The sequence below is a fragment of the Montipora foliosa genome, chromosome 3 (genome assembly GCF_036669935.1).
Source record: "Montipora foliosa isolate CH-2021 chromosome 3, ASM3666993v2, whole genome shotgun sequence".
NCBI classification, from domain to species: domain Eukaryota; kingdom Metazoa; phylum Cnidaria; class Anthozoa; order Scleractinia; family Acroporidae; genus Montipora; species Montipora foliosa.
This window is the reverse complement of record NC_090871.1, coordinates 47,719,294-47,741,110: the sequence shown is the minus strand read 5'-3', so window position 1 is coordinate 47,741,110 and position 21,817 is coordinate 47,719,294. Positions and strand designations below refer to the sequence as shown.

Below are 21,817 nucleotides of genomic sequence, written 5' to 3'. Positions count from 1 at the left end.
GCCGCAGCCAGGATGGAACATAGTTAACTCTGGCTAAAATGATTAAAAAACTACGAGCTTTCGACTGCCCGAGCTGCAGTCTTCGACGGGTAAAATGAATGATAAGAAATCGATGAGAAAATTTAAATAAAAATGTAAATTGCAAAATGATGAGAATGTAGAAAATTTATGAATATTTGTTAAAAAGAATGTTGTATTGTCCAGGTAAAGGGCACGAATTGTTATCTGCGTTGGGTGTCACTGTGGTATGCCACGCTTCTAATGTTTTTCTCGTTCTAAAAGTGCCTTTGTCAATAACTGACGCATTCTCGAAATCAATGGCGTGGTTATTGGACCAAGCGTGATTGGCAATTCTAGAACCTTTGGCCGCAGTTTTGGTGTTCCTTAAATGTTCTTTTTTTCGCGTATTGAAAGCTCTGCCGGTTTCCCCAATATAACACCACGAACAATTTGTACAGGGAATTTTATATACGACGTTGGTCTGCGATTCCATCGAAGGTCGGAATTTCGGTACTGGGAACTGTTGTTGTAGAGTGGTAAATGGTTTGTTTACAACCCTGACATCGTGTTTTTTGAGGATGCGTGTCAAAAGCTCAGTTGCTCCTTTGATGTAAGGGAGAGAAGCGAAAGACTTGCGTGACTCGGTTGGTTCAACCATCTTGAAAAACATTCCAACGAGTTCCTCCGGAGCTGCCTGGACGTAATTAAGTCCAAAATTTGGAAAAGGTACGTGGACGATAGCTTTTGCATCATTGGGAAGAACGACGTCTCAGCCTTCCATGACACATTAAATTCAATTGACCCTAACATCTCGTTTACCATTGAGACCGAATGTAACGGAAACATCTCCTTTCTCGACACTCTGGTCTCCCGAAGAAATGGAGTCATCGCTGTTAATGTTTACAGAAAGCCCACCCATACAGACAGATACTTAGATTTTTGTTCCCATCACAGCAGGCAACACAAGGTCAGCGCAACATCAAGCCTCCTGCACAGGGCTCTAAATCTACCCAATTCTTCTGAAGGAAAAAGACAGGAACTTAATTACGTCCAGGCAGCTCTGGAGTCCAACGGTTATCCATCTAGCTTTATCAAAAGTATACACGCTAGAAAGACTCGAGCTTCTACAACAGATGTATCTCCGGAGGAACTCGTTGGAATGTTTTACAAGATGGTTGAACCAACCGAGTCACGCAAGTCTTTCGCTTCTCTCCCTTACATCAAAGGAGTAACTGAGCCTTTGACACGCATCCTCAAAAAACACGATGTCAGGGTTGTAAACAAACCATTTACCACTCTACAACAACAGTTCCCAGTACCGAAATTCCGACCTTCGATGGAATCGCAGACCAACGTCGTATATAAAATTCCCTGTACAAATTGTTCGTGGTGTTATATTGGGGAAACCGGCAGAGCTTTCAATACGCGAAAAAAAGAACATTTAAGGAACACCAAAACTGCGGCCAAAGGTTCTAGAATTGCCAATCACGCTTGGTCCAATAGCCACGCCATTGATTTCGAGACTGCGCCAGTTATTGACAAAGGCACTTTTAGAACGAGAAAAACATTAGAAGGGTGGCATACCACAGTGACACCCAACGCAGATAACAATTCGTGCCCTTTACCTGGACAATACAACATTCTTTTTAACAAATATTCATAAATTTTCTACATTCTCATCATTTTGCAATTTACGTTTTTATTTAAATTTTCTCATCGATTTCTTATCATTCATTTTACCCGTCGAAGACTGCAGTTCGGGCAGTCGAAAGCTCGTAGTTTTTTAATCATTTTAGCCAGAGATCGTTTTTAAATTTTAACTATATCCAAATAATGTAGAGGGGAGAAATTTCGTTGATAACCTGATCTAAGGTGGACCGAAGGGGCGTCGTGGAGAACCCGTAGCTGAGCTGACTGGTCAGTTTTGTTTGGGCTCTAATGGCCCAAGGGGTAGAGGCGGATATCAGGGCTGGTTTTCTAGAGGTCGATGCTGTAAGAGACTTCGAGCAGCTGTGCGCTCTTGATGTCCTGGGCTTAACAGATACACCAGCTGGGGATCAGCTAGAGAGAGGCGTACAAAGAATTCCGAGTACAGCTAACACGGGATCCCAAGGAAGACTCAGCGGTATAAAATTGTGCTCTTGAAAGGGAAACCATCCATTGCTTCCTGACAATCGGGAGGGGAGTGTGCGCCGTTTACAAAGTCAAGTAGCTAAGTTGCGAGGATTGGGAAAGCTACAAGACTACGATGAAAGCATGCAAGCTCAGCTAAAAGGAGGCGTAGTCGAAATAGCTCCCCTTAAACCGTAATAAGAAAAACAGCGTAGACAACAAAGCTGCGCATTGTGAATGACTGCTCCGCCCGTGGGGAGAAGGGGGCACCCTAGCTAAATGAATTTCTTGAGCCTGGGCCACCCTTGGAGAATAAGACCTATGACGTCCTTGTCTGTGGTAGATTCCACTCAGTGCTCTTTGGAACTGACATGCAAAGGCGTTCCTGCAAGTGCGCATCCAGAAGGGGGAGCGTGACGCCCTTCGATTTCATTGATTGCGTGACATTGAATTACATTAAGGTCTACCAGAGCGCTCTTTGGTCTAGCTACCACCCCATTTCTCTTAGGAGGAGTCATTGAGCAGTACTTAGCGTCATGGTGAAAGACACTTCTGCCATGTGTGATGGAAGTCTCTCAAAGTATCTTCGTTTGCACTAGAGGGTGTGAAACCGACTAAGAGAGCTGTCCTGGGGAAACGATCCGCTCGGCCTGGTTTCTCCGATGGCTTGGCAAGGGAACCTAATCTATCGAGATGCCTACGAATTGAAAATCGAGTGGGACGCCCTGTTACCCGATGAACTCACCTCAAGATGGCAGCGATGGGAACGTTCTGTGCCTGAGAAAGTACTCACCAAGAGAGTTAGCACCCTACCGAGAACCTATTGACAAAGTGGAGCTCCATGCGTTCGGAGACGCCAGCAAGGCTGGTGTTTCTGTGGCAGTGTATACTGTAGTCCACAAAAATTTGGTTTTATCAACGGAGTTCATAATGTAAATTGGCCACCGTACAGAGATTCTAAAAGTTGAAGTTTCCAGCGTTAGCCCTTCCTCAGAGGGAATCCGAAGGGCTAACGCTCGAAACGTCAGCTTTTAGAATCCCTGTACGGTGGCCAATTTACATAAGCAACTCCGTTGATTAAACCAAATTTTTGTATACTACTTCCCCACTGACTCACCACCACAGTTTCTTTTGAACCCCTTCATTCATATGCTGTAGTTCGCCAAGCTTTTGGTATCTTCCAAGGTCTGGGGGCAGCCAAGGCACGCCTTGCTGATACTACTGGCTGGATAATACCGGTTACAAATAGGCTGCTTTGACGGTTAAATTTTAGGCCATTTGACGATTGAAGGTTAATTTTTTAAATGACGTTTACAGCACGAAAGTAGAAGGCAAATTTGGCTGTAATTTAAGAAAACGATATAATCTTGCCCATATTTGAATATTCCAATTAGTCCTGTGATTTGTGCCGTGCATTATCAGATCAAGGAGCACAGCATTCGAGAATGAAGGCACGTACCTACTCAGGTAGACTCTGTTGCTTTTGGTAGTCGGGGAGGAACAGTTATCAGCTCCGATCTTTGGTGGAATGGCCCTGAATGGTTTCAGGATGCCAATGAGTGGCCTCCTAACTCAGCCGCGGAATCTAAGATTGTACGAGAAGTCCTGGATGCAGCAACCGTTGACCAGAAACCAGATGAGTTCTGACCAATTGCTAAAACGGAATAACCTGAAGAGAACCTTAAGAGTTTGTGCCTGGATCCTCCGGTTTATCTACAATTCCCACCGCCCTTCCTTAAGATGATCGGACCGATCACCACCGAAGAAATCGAGTCTCAGAAGACATTATGGATCAAGATAACCCAAACGCGTTACCTAAGTTCCCCTACCTTCACTACTGGTTGCTGAAAGAGGGGTGTCGAAGATTCCTGAAAGAATTTGATGCTGTAGCGGGTTTTAATCCCTTCTTAAAATGCATCAGCATCGATTCATTGTGAATGCACTATTTCCAAGAGAAATGGTTGCAGCCCAGCACCATTACAGTTGGGCCCCCACTAGGATGGCAAGGTATCCGCACTAACTAGAGCGTCAAGGCTTTGCAGTGGCTCCATTGGTGTGAAGAGGAAGCCCGTCATGTCACCCGTGAAGGCATAACCAAGGAAGAGTGACAGGCCCATGACCTCATGCAGTTGGCCTACCCCGATTAGGAGATCCTTGGACTTCCCTCGGCTGATCGGATTGTCCATGAGTGCGACCGTGGCGAACAACGTATCCACATGCATGTGCTTTGGAAGTGGATGGATTCCACCCTGTGACCAATTCGGTGTAAGAATTTCACGGGTGTTATTACACCAGCTGCCCACGTTAGAACAAGGTTAAAACCCATGAAAAGAGCAGAACGCATCCCAAGGGGACCCTTGGTCAACTGTTCGAAGCCACTATGGCCAAAGAGCAAAGAGGCGGCCCTCTGTAAAGCCCGGTACCACCTCGTTGTCATGTGGGAGAATGACTGGGATTGCCTCAAACAGCATCGAGAATACATCCAGACATGTCTGGCAGACAATCCCATCGTCATATCACTGAACCCCAGGGATGCCCTTTTTGGAGGCCGCACCAACGCAGTCGTGATTTTCAGCACTGTTGACAAGAACGAGGGTGAGCAGATCCTGTACGTGCACGTGACCTCCTTGTACCCATGGGTCAGCAAGTACTGCCGCTACCCAATCGGGCACCCCGAGACCAAGACCCATGTGGAAGGCACGGACCTGCCCCCGTACTTCGGCTTGGCCAAAGTGGACATCATCCCACCACCCTTCAAGCACTCTCTAGTGTTGCCATTGAGGAGTGCAGGCAAACTCACGTTTCCTCTGTGTCGGACCTGTGCACCTAACGAACAGGCCAAGCTCCACATGCTGGACCGCACCTGACAATGTTCTCACCAATCTGAGCAGCGTTTGGTGTACACCTGAGCTGGAGAAAGCTGCTGCCAGTGACTACGAGAAAAACCAAGATCGAAGAGGTGTGGCATTTTCCACGCTCCCAGACAGGTCTCTTTGCCAAGTATGTGAACATCTGGCTGAAAATCAAGACGGAGGCCAATAGATGGCCACCAAAGCCTGAGGGGATGCAGCTGGACCTGATCCAAATCGAAAAGAACCCAGAGTGAAAAGCAACTGCCAACCTCATGCTGAATTCGTTCTGGGGAAAGTTTGGTGGGAGCCTCAACAAGTTTAGGGGGGAGCAAGGTAAGATTTTACGAGTTGCTGCGGGAAACTTCGGTGTTCATTCATGCCGTGTGCATCGTCAACGGGGAAATGCTAGACATCACCTAAAATTACACCGATGAATCATCACCCAAGAGTGATCGTAACATCATCTTTATCGTGGCCTTGACCACCTGCTGCGCTCGGCTGAAACTGTACAGCTATCTAGAGATGGTGGAGAACAATGCGCTGTACTTTGACACGGACTTTGTCATTTACAAATGGTGGCCAGAGAAACTTGTGATTCCACTCGATAATTTTCTAGGGGACCCCGAAGATTACATTGTGGAGTTTTTGTCGGGGGTCCAGGGAACCATGGGTATCGAATACACAAAAGAAAGGTTTGCAGGAAAGTGTGTGGGTCCAATCTCAACAAGTGGAGCCGACGGCAGCTCAACTATGACACTCTCAAGCAGAACGTGCTAGGACCCTCTCGATGGACCACGGCAGGTACCCGTGTTCAACCTACATTTCATCACGCGGGACAAAGGCCACCAGCTGGAAATTGTCTCCGAAACCAAACGGTACCAGCTGGCTTTGGTTGTTCAAAAGGTGGATAACGCTATCCACCAGATAAATCACTATCCAACAGATAAACACTAGTGAAACCAATTCAGTTATCAACAATTTCAAGACCACCTGTAGTTGTAATAGGTTTCTCTCTGGGGACAGGGTTGGTAATTCGGACCCCCATACCTTCCCACCTGTAAAAATAAGATTTTTCTCCTTGATTGGGAGTACATGTGATTTTTGTGTGATTTCTCATTGTGTGAAACGTTGCAGATTTATGACGTCAAGTTTGGGATCAAGGTTGACGTATTCTTGAACTTTGCATCTATGCTCTCCCGCCATGTTATCGTTACTTCCGGTGTCGAAGACGTCACTTCCGGAGAGCCATGCCCTAGGCACGAGGCAGCTGTGACCATGTCATTGGTCTGGGTGCTTGACAATTCCTGAGCAGGCCGTGGGAACTGAAGATGTTAAGTCACGGCAATGAACATGTACAAGTACGAGGAAAGATTACGTTTTATACAAACGTTGGCCGTGTTGTACTTATATTTTAAACAGAATTAACAGAGTAGAGGGTAATGTGAAGTGCTAGATTTCTATCCCATATGAACCACGTGAGCGTTAGCCCTACTGATGGAAATGGGCCCACATAAAGGACAGAGAAAAACTCTGACCAGGGTGGGAATTGAACCCACGACCTTCGGGTTCGATCTCCGCCGCTCTACCGACTGAGCTACAGTGTCAGACGGGAGCAGACTGTGGGAACATTACCTTCTATTCAGTTAACTCTGTTTAAAATATAAGTGCTACACGGCCAACGCTTGTATAAAACGTAACCTTTCCTTGTACTTGTACATGTTCATTGCCGTGACTTTAACATCTTCAGTTCCACTTGCCTTGAAGTTGCCTTGAAGTTTTCGAGAGGGGTGATACACCTGTTCCAGTACTCTGGGTAAACCCAGTAAAAATTTCTAAAGCAGTTTCTGCTCAGTATACCAAAGGGCAGCAACAGCAACACCTTTTATTTTCACACTGTTATCTAGATGAACACATTCAATTACGGGTACGTACACTCTTTTTTACAAGAACTTCTAATTTGGGGGCTGAGACAGAACGTTCTCATTTTTCTTGCGATTTCAGACTGAAAACATTCTTCACATTGTTCTTAAAGTTGTGTGGTATACTAAGTTCGACTACAAACTGAGTTGTTTTTCGGTGTATCATGCAATAAGAAAAAATGGTCCCTAAGTATTTGAGTTAATTGTACTGTTTGACAACAGTTTTCCTCTCCTTTCATCTTTAAAACAGAAACAAAAACAAAAAAACAGTAAGCAAAATAAAGACGTTCTTAACTGACTCTCAGCATGGGTATGTTCTTAAAATTTTGGTTAATCTCAGCCTGAAAGTTCTTATAAAAAAGAGTATATATGAGAATAAATAAACGCAAAATGTAAGAAACACACAGGGATATCTATTTACCTATCGGCTAAAGAAGCACAGAGGCTTTCGAGTTGACCAATACAACCGAAAATTTCGATAATAAAAAAGAGAGGAACCAGGAAAAGGAACAGTTATAGCGGTTAATTACAGCAATCGATTAGTTCAAACAATAGAATTTTAGAGATAACATTACCTTACGATAACTAGGAAAATTAAAGATTATAAAACAAAAACCTCTAAATAATTGTTTTTTTTTTTTTCCTAGATCGGGTTTGGATTTGAGAATTAGTCTAAAAGCGTTGTTACACTGTTTAATTTTTCCTGAAACGTGTCTCGCAACGGCATGGTGAGCAAAGTTGCACAGAACAGTTCCCAATGTAATTGCAAAAACCGTTGCGGAAAGTATAATAGATTTCTGTTCTCCGCAACGCTTCACGCAACGTTGAAACGAATTTTTCAAACATTGCGTAGTGTAATATCTGTCCTGCAAGTTGTGTCGCAACGGTCTTCGGCACCAGCCAACCTCATGTGATCATCGAAAACGAGACAAGTTTCATGAAACGTTGCCTAGTATAACACCCATCAAGCATTGTTTCACAATGTGAAAACTTTTGTCGCAACAATTGCGACACAAGTTGCAAGAAAAATTGTCTAGTGTAACACTGCATTCGCATAGTCAGTATTATTTGTCACTTTAAAATTCAGAAAACAACGATTGATCCAAAATTCAGCAGAACAAACAAACCCAACAATCACACATTTTGGCCACTGCTTAACGTTCTCAACCTTGGAAAACGCTTCCAGGTCAGTTGAATCGATGTTCATCTTCGCCTGGCTAATGCGTAGATATGTTTCTTCTTTTGATACAATTTTCTAAAAGAATGCCAAAGCGTACCATTTGACTCTCATCCCACGTATCTTCACAGAACACACCTATTTTCCAAGTTCAACGCAGATCATTGCACGTCTCTCTAGAACAACAAAGCTATCAAAAATGGCCGCTCACATATTACTGTACATAGAAAACACACTTTCAAAATCTGAAGAAAAAAGGAAGTGACTTTCTATCACTGTACCACTTTAAGCAAACACACTTTCAAAATCTGAAAAAAAGAAGGAAATGAAGTGATGTTTTTTTATCATAGTAGCACTTTAACATTTTAAAAACCATTTATATATACAAGTTCAAAAATGCATTCAATCGTTGATTCATGAGAGAAACAGTCCATCAGGTCACCGGTTTATAAACTGTTCAAAACTCATGAATAATTCATAAGCGAAACAGCCTATCAGGTCATTGAATTAGGACGTCACGTGCATGAGCTTGAAACCCGATAAAGCACTCCATTAGAATTGTTTATATAAAGCATACTAATAAGGCATAGCTTGTTTCTCTTGTATGCTAATGTTCTCCTGTCACGTCAGAAATTGAACCCTTGTTCGGACTTCCGAGGAACACGCTTTTTGTGGATTGTTTTTGAAGCCATTCAAAAACCTCGCAGCACGTGTTTTATCGGGTCTAACAACTTGAACCCGATAAAGCACTGCTGCTTGTTTTTTTTAAACATTACATAAAACACTCCTCATTAGAATTCTTTATATAAAGCATACTAATAATGTATAGCTTGTTTTTCATGCATGCTAATGTCAGTCTCCCCTCACAATCTCAACTCAGCTTTGTTCAGACTCCCAAGGTACACGCTCTTTGTGGTGTGTTTTTGAAGCTGTTCAATACACTCGCATGGCGTGTTTTATCTGGTTTAAAATCACGAAGGCGACGCTGTTCTTTAATTAAATAGTACTTGAAAACACCACACTCTTAGCATAGTTGATAGAGGGGACTGCTTTTGAAGCTCGGCAAACATCAAAGGAGCAAACAAAGATGCCAAGATTTATGACGGGAAATCCACGACGGTGCACAATCTTTTCTTTTGCGATTATACACTATGCATGAATTACGTAACCAACACGTTTCTGTTGGTTAGTTCCTTAGTACGGAGTAAACAACTATTGTGTTTTGTGCACGGTCAAGGCCAAAAAAGAGAACAAAAACCTACAACAAAGAAATTTGTCCGGTTTCATAGCCATTTCTCTCCAAGAATTATGCTCTTAGACGCTCCGTGACCTTCTTTTCCACCATTCACCTTCATTCCATCTTCTTTTCCACCATTCAGCTGTTGATTATAAGTGAAACATCAGTGTTAAATGATGAACGTACAGTAACGAAAACAACAAATCCAACAGGAATAAAAATATTCATGTAAAAAAACGTTCTCTGGTTAAAAATTTTATTTAAAAACCGTCGTAAGCTTACGGCTTCCAGACTAAAGCCTTTAAAAACTAAGATGTAAATAAGCGAGATGAAAATATATAGAAAATGAATGAAAGTGTGAGAAAATTGTAAAAAGGCGCTTATCTAAAAGAATAGAGTATTTCAAAGGCTTTAGTCTGGAAGCCAAAAGCTTACTTTTTTATATAAAAATTTTAACCAGAGAACGTTTTTTTTACATGATTATGTCTCCAAAACCTGGTTACTCTTCTATTTTTAATAGGAATAAAAATGTTACAGAAAAAAATTATGATCAACTGCGATATGCGCCTTAACACCAGCATGCCAAAACCACTTATAGCTATGGTAGGACAACCTGCATTAGCATGGATTTGAGTCAAATTCATTCGCACAGCACGGTGACTCATCTATACGCACTCGTTTTAATAACAGTAGGGTATACTTCACACAAAAATAGTCAATTTAAATATACTAAAATTCAACCTATAAAAAATAAGCATGATTTCTACGTTGAGATTAGAAAAATAACGACAGACCCTTACAATAAGCCGGGCCAATTTTCAATTTTATGTAAGACATACACCAAGTTTACATGTAAGATATAGAGATTATCTTTTTTTTTTTTACTTACTTGATCAACAGTGATTTAGATAAACATATACAGGCAAAAACTAACGATAAAAAAGTCTGAGGTTTCGGCGATATCTTAGCGCCATTTTCAAGGGAAACTAAATTAAATATGCGATTTCAAGAGTATCGAAAGAGTTCAGAGTCATTAATTTGCATAAGTTAGACAAAGACCTTAGCGCGAATTGAGTCTGATTGCACAATTAAACACGGTCGTAATTGTTTAATGAGTAACATCTAGTTAACGAGACAATCAAACTTGTTCTGGCATTTTTTTCAATACCAATTGCGAAGGTCATCCGGAACCGTGCCTGCGTGTCTGTTATCATAATGTTTGCGCACTGACGAGGTCTTGCTTCTATGCCCATCGACGCGTACGAACATAATGTACCAATCAATGTTAAGCTTCAACATCCCCCCCCCTCCCCGGGAAACCCCCGATCATTTGAATTTTTGGAACATTTTTGTTCAAATGCCCCCTTCCCCGGGCCAAAAAGCCGCTCAAATGCCTCATCATGGGTCCATTCCAAGTGATCAAATGCCCCCACCCCCGGGAAAATTACCAGATTACTGTTTTAACTTTCAGTAGCTTCTATTATGCTTCTGAAGTTGTGTATGCAAACATGGTTTAAAAGAGAACACCAAGGAGAACCAGAGCCCTGTATGGCACAAGGCACAGGGAGGACAGGTAACAGGTATAAATATCCAAAGGGAACCAAATAACAAAGTTGACAAATTTTGAGGTCGAATAAACCTCTAATATAACAGTAAGGTTATGTCTGTATGGATCAACTGCATGTAAGTATTACACTAGACCAATATTCTACTCGTAGAGAAAAACGTAGAGAACATTTAAATTTAAATTTATTTGATATCTCTGTTTCGATTGAAGCCAATTTTGTTAAATATTGGATACATCAGTAAAAGAGAAACAATCAGAGTTTCTATAGGCCTTTGCTTGTTAACCAGTCAGCCACGAATACTGAATCTCTTCCCCTGAATGCATCTAAGTTTTCCGCCATGATTTATCAACCCACGTGGAAACGTTAACGAGATGTTGCTCATTAAACAATTACGACCGTGTTTAAATATACAATCAGACTCAATTCGCGCAAAGGTCTTTCCTTAACGTATGCAAATTAATGACTCTGAACTCTTTAGATCCTCTTGAAATCGCATATTTAATTTAGTTTCCTTTCACGATGGCGCCAAGATGTCGCCGAAACGTCAGACTTTTTTAAATCGTTAGTTTTGCTTATTTTTAAATGAGTAAAAACTAACGATAAAAAAAGTTAAAACTGCATAAATCACTATAAGGGTCTATTTGAGACCCAGTGAGTGGGTTCTTGTTCACTGGAGAATCAAGTCGATATCTTTGTCGAGCCGGAGTGATCTTTATTAAGCCTGGTTTGCAGATGATCTGCGACTATTGGAAGCTCTCTGCGTCGGTCTTATCGCAGACGATCGAAAACATCGCAGGTAAATGTTTCCATTTAAATCTGAGGCGATTGTAGACAAGCGTACAATAAAGCACGGCATGTTGCCAAGCTCAGTAACTGACCTATTTAAGCAATAGAGGACGTTTTCCGTGTTTCCATAGCCTCATCTAAAGAATTCGAGACAGTTATGCAAACCCGAGGCGCTGTCGAGTATTCTCATAACTCCCCCGAGTGTTTTGATGAGGCTATGGAAACACGGAAAAAAGTCCTCTTTTACTTTCATAAAATATTTCTCAAAGATGATTCGATAAATAAAGGAAAATGCTAATATTTTTTTTTACTTCTAGATTGAAACAAATTATCTTGATACACGCTCATATTTCCTACCAGCCAATCAAAATTCGCGTCTAACTTCATAACCAATCAAAATTCGTGTGATGTCACAGCTGTGTTTCCATACCCTCATCTAAACGCAGCTATTGACCAATGAGAGTGCGCGTACTACCCTAATTATTTTATAATCAACACTAGTCATACAAACTATAATCTCAGAAACGCAGACTTCAGACAGGAAAGCTTCAACACTACAAAATAGGGCATTCCCTCAGGCATTTTGGACCACTTCTTTGGTCCAGATCGTGTGCCGCAGGTCGCCGCAGACGCCGGGGACACATGTTTCCATATGTCTGCGACGTGGCGCAGACCTATCGGCGATCGTGTCGCGGATCGATCGCAGACCGTTGCAGATCATATGGACACTTGTTTTCTCAGACTTAATACTGATTTTTAGACTGCTAGTCGCGCATATAAATCAATTTCCGATGGATTAGCATGGGACGCTATGATCGCCTGACAACAGACCCGTGTCACGTGCACAAGTAAGGTGCATTGTTTCTAATTTTCAAATATCTAAGATTGAGTTCGTTATTTTTAAACGTTCGCCTGATGACTGCTTCGCAAGATGATACACCACCGTAATCAACGTAACGGATAACAAGAACGTGGGCTCAACATTTATTCAGTTAAAAGTAAGGGCTATTTGGGGTGTGCATCGTCAGGGTTTCTCTCCTACACTCTCTGTAAAATGAAATTAGCCTGTATCCTTCGAGGATCCTTCCTTGTCATCCGCTAAGTTGACCACGGTCGTGTATCATTAACTTGATCGTGAGTTGGGTTTCAAGCGGAGTTATAGGCTCCCCTACCTTGTCACCTTGAAAGAAAATATCCCGGGAGGCCTATGCCCTAACCACGGAAATCACCTCTTCGATGGCTGTTTTGCCAGTATGGTTGTCCTGGTGGTGTAGTGGTTATCACACCTACTTAATACAGGGGGACGTGGGTTCAAATCTCGCGCAGGGCAAATGACCTTTCAAAACATTTATTCAAGTATGAGAGAGAGAGAGAGAGAGAGAGAGACCAATCACAAATGAAAACGAAACACTGTTTCCTTTTTGTCCACCTATATTTCAACCACGTTCAGTGATCTTCTTGAGGGTGACCAACTAACTAACCGTTATCGTACAACGCTTTTTAAATTGCTGAATTGCCAAGACAACGTGCGCGCACTGAAACGACTGCCATTTTAAAAGTCTAACGGAAAAGATTACATTCAGGGCTCTTATACGTAGGGCGGTGAAACGGGCAGTCCGCTCTTGGTCCAATGTGTGATGCGGAGAAGGACTAACACAAGCGCTCCTTCCGTGCACGTGCTTCCGGTGCAATTAATGGCTGCCAAAAATATCCTCTCGACGAACCGGAAATCAGGTTTTCTTTCTTTAATTTTGGGCCACCAGTAGTGTATTTTTAAAGGCCTTTTTGATTCTTTTGGCCCAAAACTCAATACTATTTGGTCTGTTAGAATATCACTAAAGTATTTTCGTCGTAAGCTACTCAAATTTGAGTGAAGTAAGACTGTCGAATTCAGGTATATCCCGCTTATCGTGACCAAGCCGCCTTGGCTACATTATATCCTGCGCGCGCCCACGCACGTCTTTCTGTTCTGGCCTTAGTAACCATCATCCTCATTTAGTCCCAGTGATTTCAACGTTCCCAATTTGTACGTCCACTGTCCTTCCTTTTCACGCAACTCTTTCTCTCCTTTGGCCTTGTCTATCAAATGTATACTCATGTTCTAAACCTGTTTCCGGGGCTATGACAATGTTGGTAAAGAGAATAATCATTGTTATCAACACGCGCGACCAAATGACAAACTGCCCTGTGTAAAACGCGCCTTTTTGCGGGCCAAACGGGAAATGTGCGGGTTGAAAATATATTTGCCGCCCTGATACTGACTGGCTGCAGAGATGTCAAACAACATCCCTCGGCCAAGGCGATTGTCCTATTTAAGTGCGAGGATTACTTCTACATTTGCTTTACAACCCGCACTTCAAATTATGTTGTAGCAACAACTTTCCATACCATAGTTTCATGCTACATCTCTTATTTGAATTGGTACTATTTGGCCTTGTGTATTGATAATAATGATAATCAAATGACTTTTTCTCGTAGTATCATTTGCACCCTCGCTCCGCTCTGCCGCAAATGATGCTACTCGGGCCACAAATAAACTGTATGCCCTCCAAAAGTCATGTGATTGGATATCGGCCAAGTTCTTTTTTGCGTGTTTATGGTCCGAGACGAAAGCGAAATCCATAAACACGCAAAAAAAGAAGAAGCTTGGTCAATAAAGTTTATTATACAGCTATTTCAATTAAAGTTGTCGGATAAAGGTTTCAAGCTTAAAGACAAGACCGAAAGGTAATATGGGTAGTTCTTAATTTATTTTCGAAGGGGCGAGAAGTTGGATGGAAGAAAACACTGTTTTCCATTACTTCTGAAGTTCAACTTGCCGAGACGCTGTCCTTAGCGAAAAAGGGGATGATTACTTTGTGGGTCGATCAACACTTACCTAAATTCAAGAACTCACTCGTCTCAACATTGGAGATATGTCCAGAAATGCACACAACAACAAAAATGGCAGAAATGGCAAAATTTCGCCAACAATTTGGAAAAGAAGAAATAAGTTAGAAATATGGCAAAAATGGCAAATTTGACAAAATCGCCAACAACTTGCAAACCAATGCAAATGAGAAGACAAGAGGGGCCCCTTGGAAAGCCGGCGAATTTGGCGAATCTGGCGAAAATGGCAAATTTGTCAAAATCGCCAACAACTTGCAAGCCAATGCAAATGAGAAGAAAAGAGGGACCCCTTGGAAAGCCGGCGAATTTGGCGAATCTGGCAAAAATGGCTAATTTGTCAAAATCGCCAACAACTTGCAAGCCAATGCAAATGAGAAGACAAGAGGGGCCCCTTGGAAAGCCGGCGAATTTGGCGAATCTGGCGAAAATGGCAAATTTGTCAAAATCGCCTACAACTTGGAAGCCAATGCGATTAAGAAGACAAGAGGGGCCCCTTAGAATACCGGCAAATTTTGCGAATATGGCGAAAATGGCAAATTTGCCAAAATGGCCGACAACTTGGAAGTGAATGCAAAGGACAATACAAGAGGGGCCTCTTGGCGAGCCGGCGAATTTGGCAATTTGTTGAAAATCGCTGACAACTTAGAAGCTAATGTACATGTTGTTGCATTTGAAATTAATATTCTACAGATTAATATAAGCTCGTCTTTACACATAACACAAAACTCACCGCACATTCCATTATACGTTAATCGATGGAATGCTATGAAGCATTGTTGTATGATGCTGTTTATCCACAGCTGATAACACTCATTACAAAAACGGTTCTTCGAAGAGTTTGTTGCTTGCAAAAGGTAACATCAACACAGCTTGCCCGGTATAGCGAGTTTCGTCCGACAGCGTGCCCGGAGTAGTGTAGCTTCGTTTGCAGCAAGAAAGCTTGATATCACTGCGCGCCGTTGACCAGATTTACCTTCTTCCGAAGATCCATTTGGCGATTTGACAAGAAATCGCCAAAATTGTCACATTCGCCGAAATTGCCATATTTGCCAGATTCGCCAACATGGCTAGCCACCATGTATAGAACTGATTCACATACATTTGGCAATTTGACGAAATTTCGCCATAATTGCCATATTTGCCAAAATTGTCAAAATCGTCAAATGGTCGGCGATATTTGGTTATTTTGCCAATTTTGTTATTGTGTGCATTTCTGGACATAAGTGCAACATTGGGGAAGAAAAGAAAAGGTATAGTAATTTTATCCTAAATGTCATCCCCGTCTCCTCTGGTTGCATACTCAGGGGAGTGTGTTACTCAAGAAGACGCCTGGAATTCAAGCTTCTCTAATTCCGCTTGTGATGATCAGGAACTGGTTTTAAGCAATTTATTGTTTTGTGTACCTAACCCCGGACCCAGTTCTGAGATTATGACTGATGATGAGGAAGCACCGTCGTCAAGTTATGAAGCAAGCCTATCAAGGTTGCGACACGGTTGTTAAACTCCTAGAGTTCAAACTGCGTTGTTGGGCCAGGATGTTGGTAAGGAACTTCCCGCCCGTCACGTCAAACATTCTCAGTGCGAGGAATGAGGGGGTCCGATTATTCTTAAAAAGATTTCATTTTTGTCCCAATTTAACACTCTTAAGTTTGTAAGAATTATGTGTGTCAATATTTTTTTTCAAATTATTTTTATAACGCCATATGAATCAGCATTTTACTTACTCGAAACCCACGGACTCCACGTGCATACACGTATGTTAATTTTATGCCGCTTTTACAGCTTTTACCGAGTAGAAAAGTAAAAAATCTTCTATTTATGCAGTAGTGAAGAAAATCATTACGTTTGAGCCCCAGCGCTAGCTGTTAATCGTGTTTCATAGTAAAATTATATTTTTTGTGTCGGTACCGTTTAAGTCAGGTAACTGCGTTCATAGCTATTAGGGACAGCGAAAACACCACAAAACAAAAGATTTAATGAGCAAAAACAGTAGTTTTTTACGCCTTTTAAATTTTGGTAAATTTCTTTGCCGTCCTCTGCAAAACATCAAAGTGACATGACCAAATTCAAGATTTTGTTGAGAACGTGAACACACGACAGCGAATTTTTCACTCAGTTTTCTTAAATTAAGGCCCGTTTTGAACTTCGCATTTCACATGTGCCGAATCTAATGCAAATGAGCGAAAACACTAGATTTTTATCATTTGCATTAGATTCGGCACATGTGAAATGCGACGTTTAAAACGGGCCTAACTTGAGAGCCACTCCTACCAATTTGGTTCCTTGGTAGTTCGCCGTTTCTGTAGAAGTGGAACGAGTTAAAATGATGGCGAAGTAAACACAAATAAAATAGTTATATTTTCAAGTGACGTTTTCGTTGGTGTTGCCGTCGCCGCTGCTTAAGTTCCCTAATCAGTTAGCACAGGAACTGAACACAGCTCACAGGTGTTTTTTTGTACAGCTAAATGGAACTCATGACAGTGAGGACGAACCCCCAGACTTGCCATTTTTCACAGGGAAGTCGAAAAAGTGCTGTACGGGCGAGGCGTAGCCGATTTTGATGAATTTATTCAGCAAAAAATCCCACATAACCATGCGGTCTCTCCTTGTAGCTTTATGATTTGATCAGATAACATTAATTGAAATAGCTGTATGTGGTAAAACACCAAAAAATGATCTTTGATCTTGCGGGACCAAGCGAGAAATCCCGAGCGGGCAGTATAGTTCCATCTTGCCCGCTCGGGTAGCCAACGTGATTTGGTTCATCTTGCCCGCTCACGGAGCTAGTCAAGATGTACATTGATCCTACTCCTGTGATGATTAGAGCTAAACCTAAAAGTAGTGGTAATGGAGCCAACATACTAAATGACGCATTTCCTACAAGGAGTAAGATAAATCACATTGTTAGAGTTGCAGGTCAAGTGGTAATTTATGCTGAATTCCTTTTCAATGGTTTTATTGCGAAAAGTTCTTCCCACGCATAGAAAATCACAAATTTGGCAGCGATTACTAAAGCATTTTGATGTACCTTTTACTTCATCCTTGGAGCCACTCCGAAATCGAGCACCAAATAATCTGAGAGACATTTCGGTCTCCTAAAAGCGACAATCGGAACTTCTTTAATGGCAACCCAGCATCGCTGTGATGAGTGGAGAACCAGATGTAACTCCTTCAAAAAATCCCCGATATTTGGTAGACCCAGATGATAAGTCACTGTGAAAGGAATCCTGCTATTTTCTTTCTTTGCTCTACCCCTCGAAGCTTCATTTCTTGTGTCCGTCTCGCTCTATCCACTTGTTGTTGAATCAAATTCTTCCCATTTCCCTTTTCTACTAAAAAAAAAACTACACAAATCCAGTACTCTTCTTCCAAAGGAAGTTTCCTTAGAACAGATCCTCCTCAAACGTATAGTTCTTGGGTATAAGGAATCCCTTTCTTGCAAGAATGCGGGTGACAAGACGCTCGGTGAAGATACTGATGACTGTCAGTGGGCTTGATATAAACATCCATCTCCACTTTTTCCGAATCATTAATCACTTTATCATCTAAGAATTCAACCTCATCATAGGACCATTTTGATGTAAACCTGATCGTTTCATGCGCGCTATTCAAGTAATCAATGAAGTCTTAAAGACTTTGCTCTCCCTCTGCCCACATTATAAAAATATCATCGATATACCGCCACCAAGTGTGGGGGGTTTTATTTGAGCCCGTGAAATTAATTGTCTTTCCAGTTTGTCCATGAAAATGTTTGCATACGCCAGTGCCATCCGAGTCCCTATTGCAGTGCCTAGTTTCTGGACAAAATGCTTACCATCAAATTCAAAATTATTTTTTTTTTGAACTATTTCCGTAAAATCTGCCAAGTCGTTCTTAAGATCCCCTAGTTTCGTCCCCTCGTCTAAATTTAAATCCCATGCTGACAACGCTCCTTTCACCGCCCCTAGTTCTTCATCGTGTGGTATGAGGGGATATAACCCCACAACGTCTGCTGTACATAATATCGCTCCCTCTGGTAAAGTGCCTATGTTTCTTATCATTCGTGTCCTTTATGTAAGAAGTAATAGTCGGAACTATAGGTCTAAGTTGGTGGTCTACAAATCTTGAAATCTTTTCTGTAGGGGTGTTGTAACCGGATATATCTGGACGCCTTTTCCTACCCTCCTTATGTTTCTTAGGAAACAAATAGAACCTTCCGGCTCTCTCCTCTCCTGAAGCCAACAAATAGTCTTCAATGTTCCCTTTTAAACAACAACACCTATGTGTCGGTGACAAACAGCTACCTTCATCAGGGTGAATGACCGTTACATCTTCATGTGTTCTTACGTGATAACGATACAAAATGAGGTAATAAATCGTGCACGCGCGAAATAACGAGAACATGCGGGATAAAATGATAAAATAACCAGCAAAAAAATGGCTACCGAACTCGCCCCTTACGACGGTTCTGGCTGTAGAAAAAGCCATTCTCGTTAAGACCCCGTCGTCAGATGGTTCCAAGTCTATAAGCCCACTGGCCTTCCTTTCCCAAAAGACCATTAGTATTAGTCACTCTGTCTATTAGCTGAATAGACATATCATCCAGCCCGCAATGTCCCTGCGAGCAGAATTGCCTGTAGATTAAATCATCTACGTCTCTGTCTTCCGGTACGAGTAGGAAAGGAAGGTCGGTGGGAAAAGAAAGCCATTGGAGTTAAGACTTGGAAGCCCAAAGTTACTTTGCAGGAATGGAATTTGCTTGAGCAAGTTTGTTTAGCCACCGTCTGTTCAATTGTGCTTTGATAATTATCAGAGCACAATTGAACAGACATTGCCCAACCAAACTAGCTCAAGAAAATTCCACTCAGCTTGAGGTTCAGATTGCCCACAGCATTAAATTATTTTTCATTCCACCTTGATTTCTGACTGGATTTACAAAAAGGTACCTCCTTGTGCTGGGACAACTTAGCACTTTGAGATGCAGAACCCAATTCCTGCTTTTCATTGCTATGATTCCAGCAAAAAACAAACTTTAACACCCCCCCCCCCCCCCCCCCCCAGCCTCAACAATGCCACTTACACAATTCACTTATGGCTAACCGTGGACTACATTTTACTTGTCCAAAACTATATTTTTGTAAAAAAACTACATTTTTACAATTGTATAATTGTAAAGAAGCTGCTTTTTTACAAAAATATAGATGTCATAATTGGCACAATTAAAGTAAAATAACTGAGAATACAAGGAGGTGAATATATACATACATACATACATATATATATATATATATATATATATATATATATATATATATATGAAGTTTGAAAGGACCAAGGACGGAAAACCCCTGGAAGACATTTTCATTGGGAGAAAAACTTTTTATGCCCTGAGCGGGATTTGAACCCACGTCCCCAGATTACCGGTTGGGTGTGATCATCACTACACTATCAGAGCAACCATGCTGGCTACATGGCCAATCTGGATAGTGAATGGGAATTACGTGGTCATCCCGGGCGCATGTTTTTCCCCAACTAGATGACGCTGAATCAACCAGAACGATGATTCACATATATATATATATATATATATATATATATATATTTACACATATATATAGAATGTATTCCAGTTAACCTTCAAACAGTGCTCTACAATCATTCGATAGGAGCTTGATTATATCACGAGAAACGGTTGGTCTTCCATTCGGTTTTTTAAACTCTACAGTTCTGTTTCGTGAGGGCACAAGTGCCCTCAATCTTCGAGAGTTTTCTAACAGAATTACATTTACACTGTATTTATATCATCGCGATTCATTGAAATTCAAATTTAACTTACTTGACAATTTCCACTCTTTTGTTCCATTGTTATATTCATCTAACATTCTTCAGCAAAAATATTTCAGCAAAAATTTCGAGGTGTGCCTCCAGCTACTCGCGAGTTCAGATCTTTTGTTACGTGTGGCTTTGCCTCTATGTCTTAGTATATAGTACTTCTCAAGTATACATAAATTGCATCGCTTCGATATAGGCGAGTAGGAATGCGCTTTGTCAATTATCTTCCAAGTAATACGATGCTATATGTTCTTCTGTTTTAGTTCCCACGCGTACTTACTTAGCTCGGTTTGGCTGGAGTACATCTGCTTTTCAAAGGACTACTTGTGATTTCTAAAGCGGGACTTAAACTCAGTGTCAGTGAGGCCTATGTATGTTTCGCTGCCCTCTTCCGATGTCACGGTAGCCTGGTAAATGATACCCTTGGTGAGGCATTTGTTCTCGAGTGGACACTCGGCTTTTTTCCTACAGTTGAAGTGTACCTTGTCGTCCTGCACAGCTTCTTTGGGGTTGGTTAATGTTTTTGTTGTGCACATCAATGGTGTTTTTGACGCTGTGCATACAACTGTACGACAGTTTCACGGTGTTTCTGTTAAACACAGGTCTCAAGGTGTGGCCCTTTGGAAAGCACTCATCGACAATTCTTAGAAACTGTTTTCCTAGGTTGGTCTTTACTTGCATGTCGTATGGTGGGTTGTACCATGTGATGTTTCTCCTGATGTTGCTCCTGCAATTCCAGAGAAATGCACAACAAACAGGCGCAGCTACTAATGTCAACCTATGGAGAAATACCAGGGCTGTCCTAGACTGGTTTAACACAATCAACAACAACGAGAACGCATATTTTGTGTGTTTCGATATATATAGTGGACTTTTATCCCTAGATCACGGAAAATCTTCTGAACGATGCCATGGAATTCGCCTCACAGTACACAGAAATTTCAGACCTTGACAAAGAGATCATTATACGTGCTAAAAGAACACTGTTATTCAGCAACAATTCTCCGTGGGCAAAGAAATATGGCCCAAGAAACCTGTTTGATGTCACCATGGAATCCTCCGAGGATCCTCCGGGTATCATTTACCAGGCTACCGTGAAATCGGAAGAGGGCAGCGAAACATACATAGGCCTCACTGACACTGAGTTTAAGTCCCGCTTTAGAAATCACAAGCAGTCCTTTGAAAAGCAGATGTACTCCAGCCAAACCGAGCTAAGTAAGTACGCGTGGGAGCTAAAACAGAAGAACATATAGCATCGTATTACTTGGAAGATAAATGACAAAGCCCATTCTTACTCGCCTATATCGAAGCGATGCAATTTATGTATACTTGAGAAGAACTAAATACTAAGACATAGAGGCAAAGCGACACTTAACAAAAGATCTCAACTCGCGAGTAGCTGTAGGCACACCTCGAAATTTCTGCTGAAAAATGTTAGATGAATATAACAATGGAACAAAAGAGTG

General features: G+C 41.7%; 1 protein-coding gene across 2 annotated transcripts in view; it reads right to left on the bottom strand.

The window, feature by feature from the left end:
- Positions 1 to 6,811: 6,811 nt before the first annotated feature.
- The window catches only part of LOC137997534 (calcium homeostasis modulator protein-like), a 41,047-nt gene continuing 26,041 nt past the window's right edge, over positions 6,812 to 21,817 (bottom strand). The window contains exons 4-5 of one of the 2 annotated variants that reach the window (XM_068843585.1): positions 9,323 to 9,439; positions 8,034 to 8,368 (exon numbers count right to left, since the gene is read on the bottom strand). In XM_068843585.1, the coding sequence (XP_068699686.1) occupies positions 9,344 to 9,439 (96 nt within the window). In that variant the 3' untranslated portion in view covers positions 8,034 to 8,368; positions 9,323 to 9,343. Of the gene's footprint in view, positions 8,369 to 9,322; positions 9,440 to 21,817 lie in introns of both variants that reach the window. The other variant, XM_068843587.1, reaches the window with a different exon arrangement.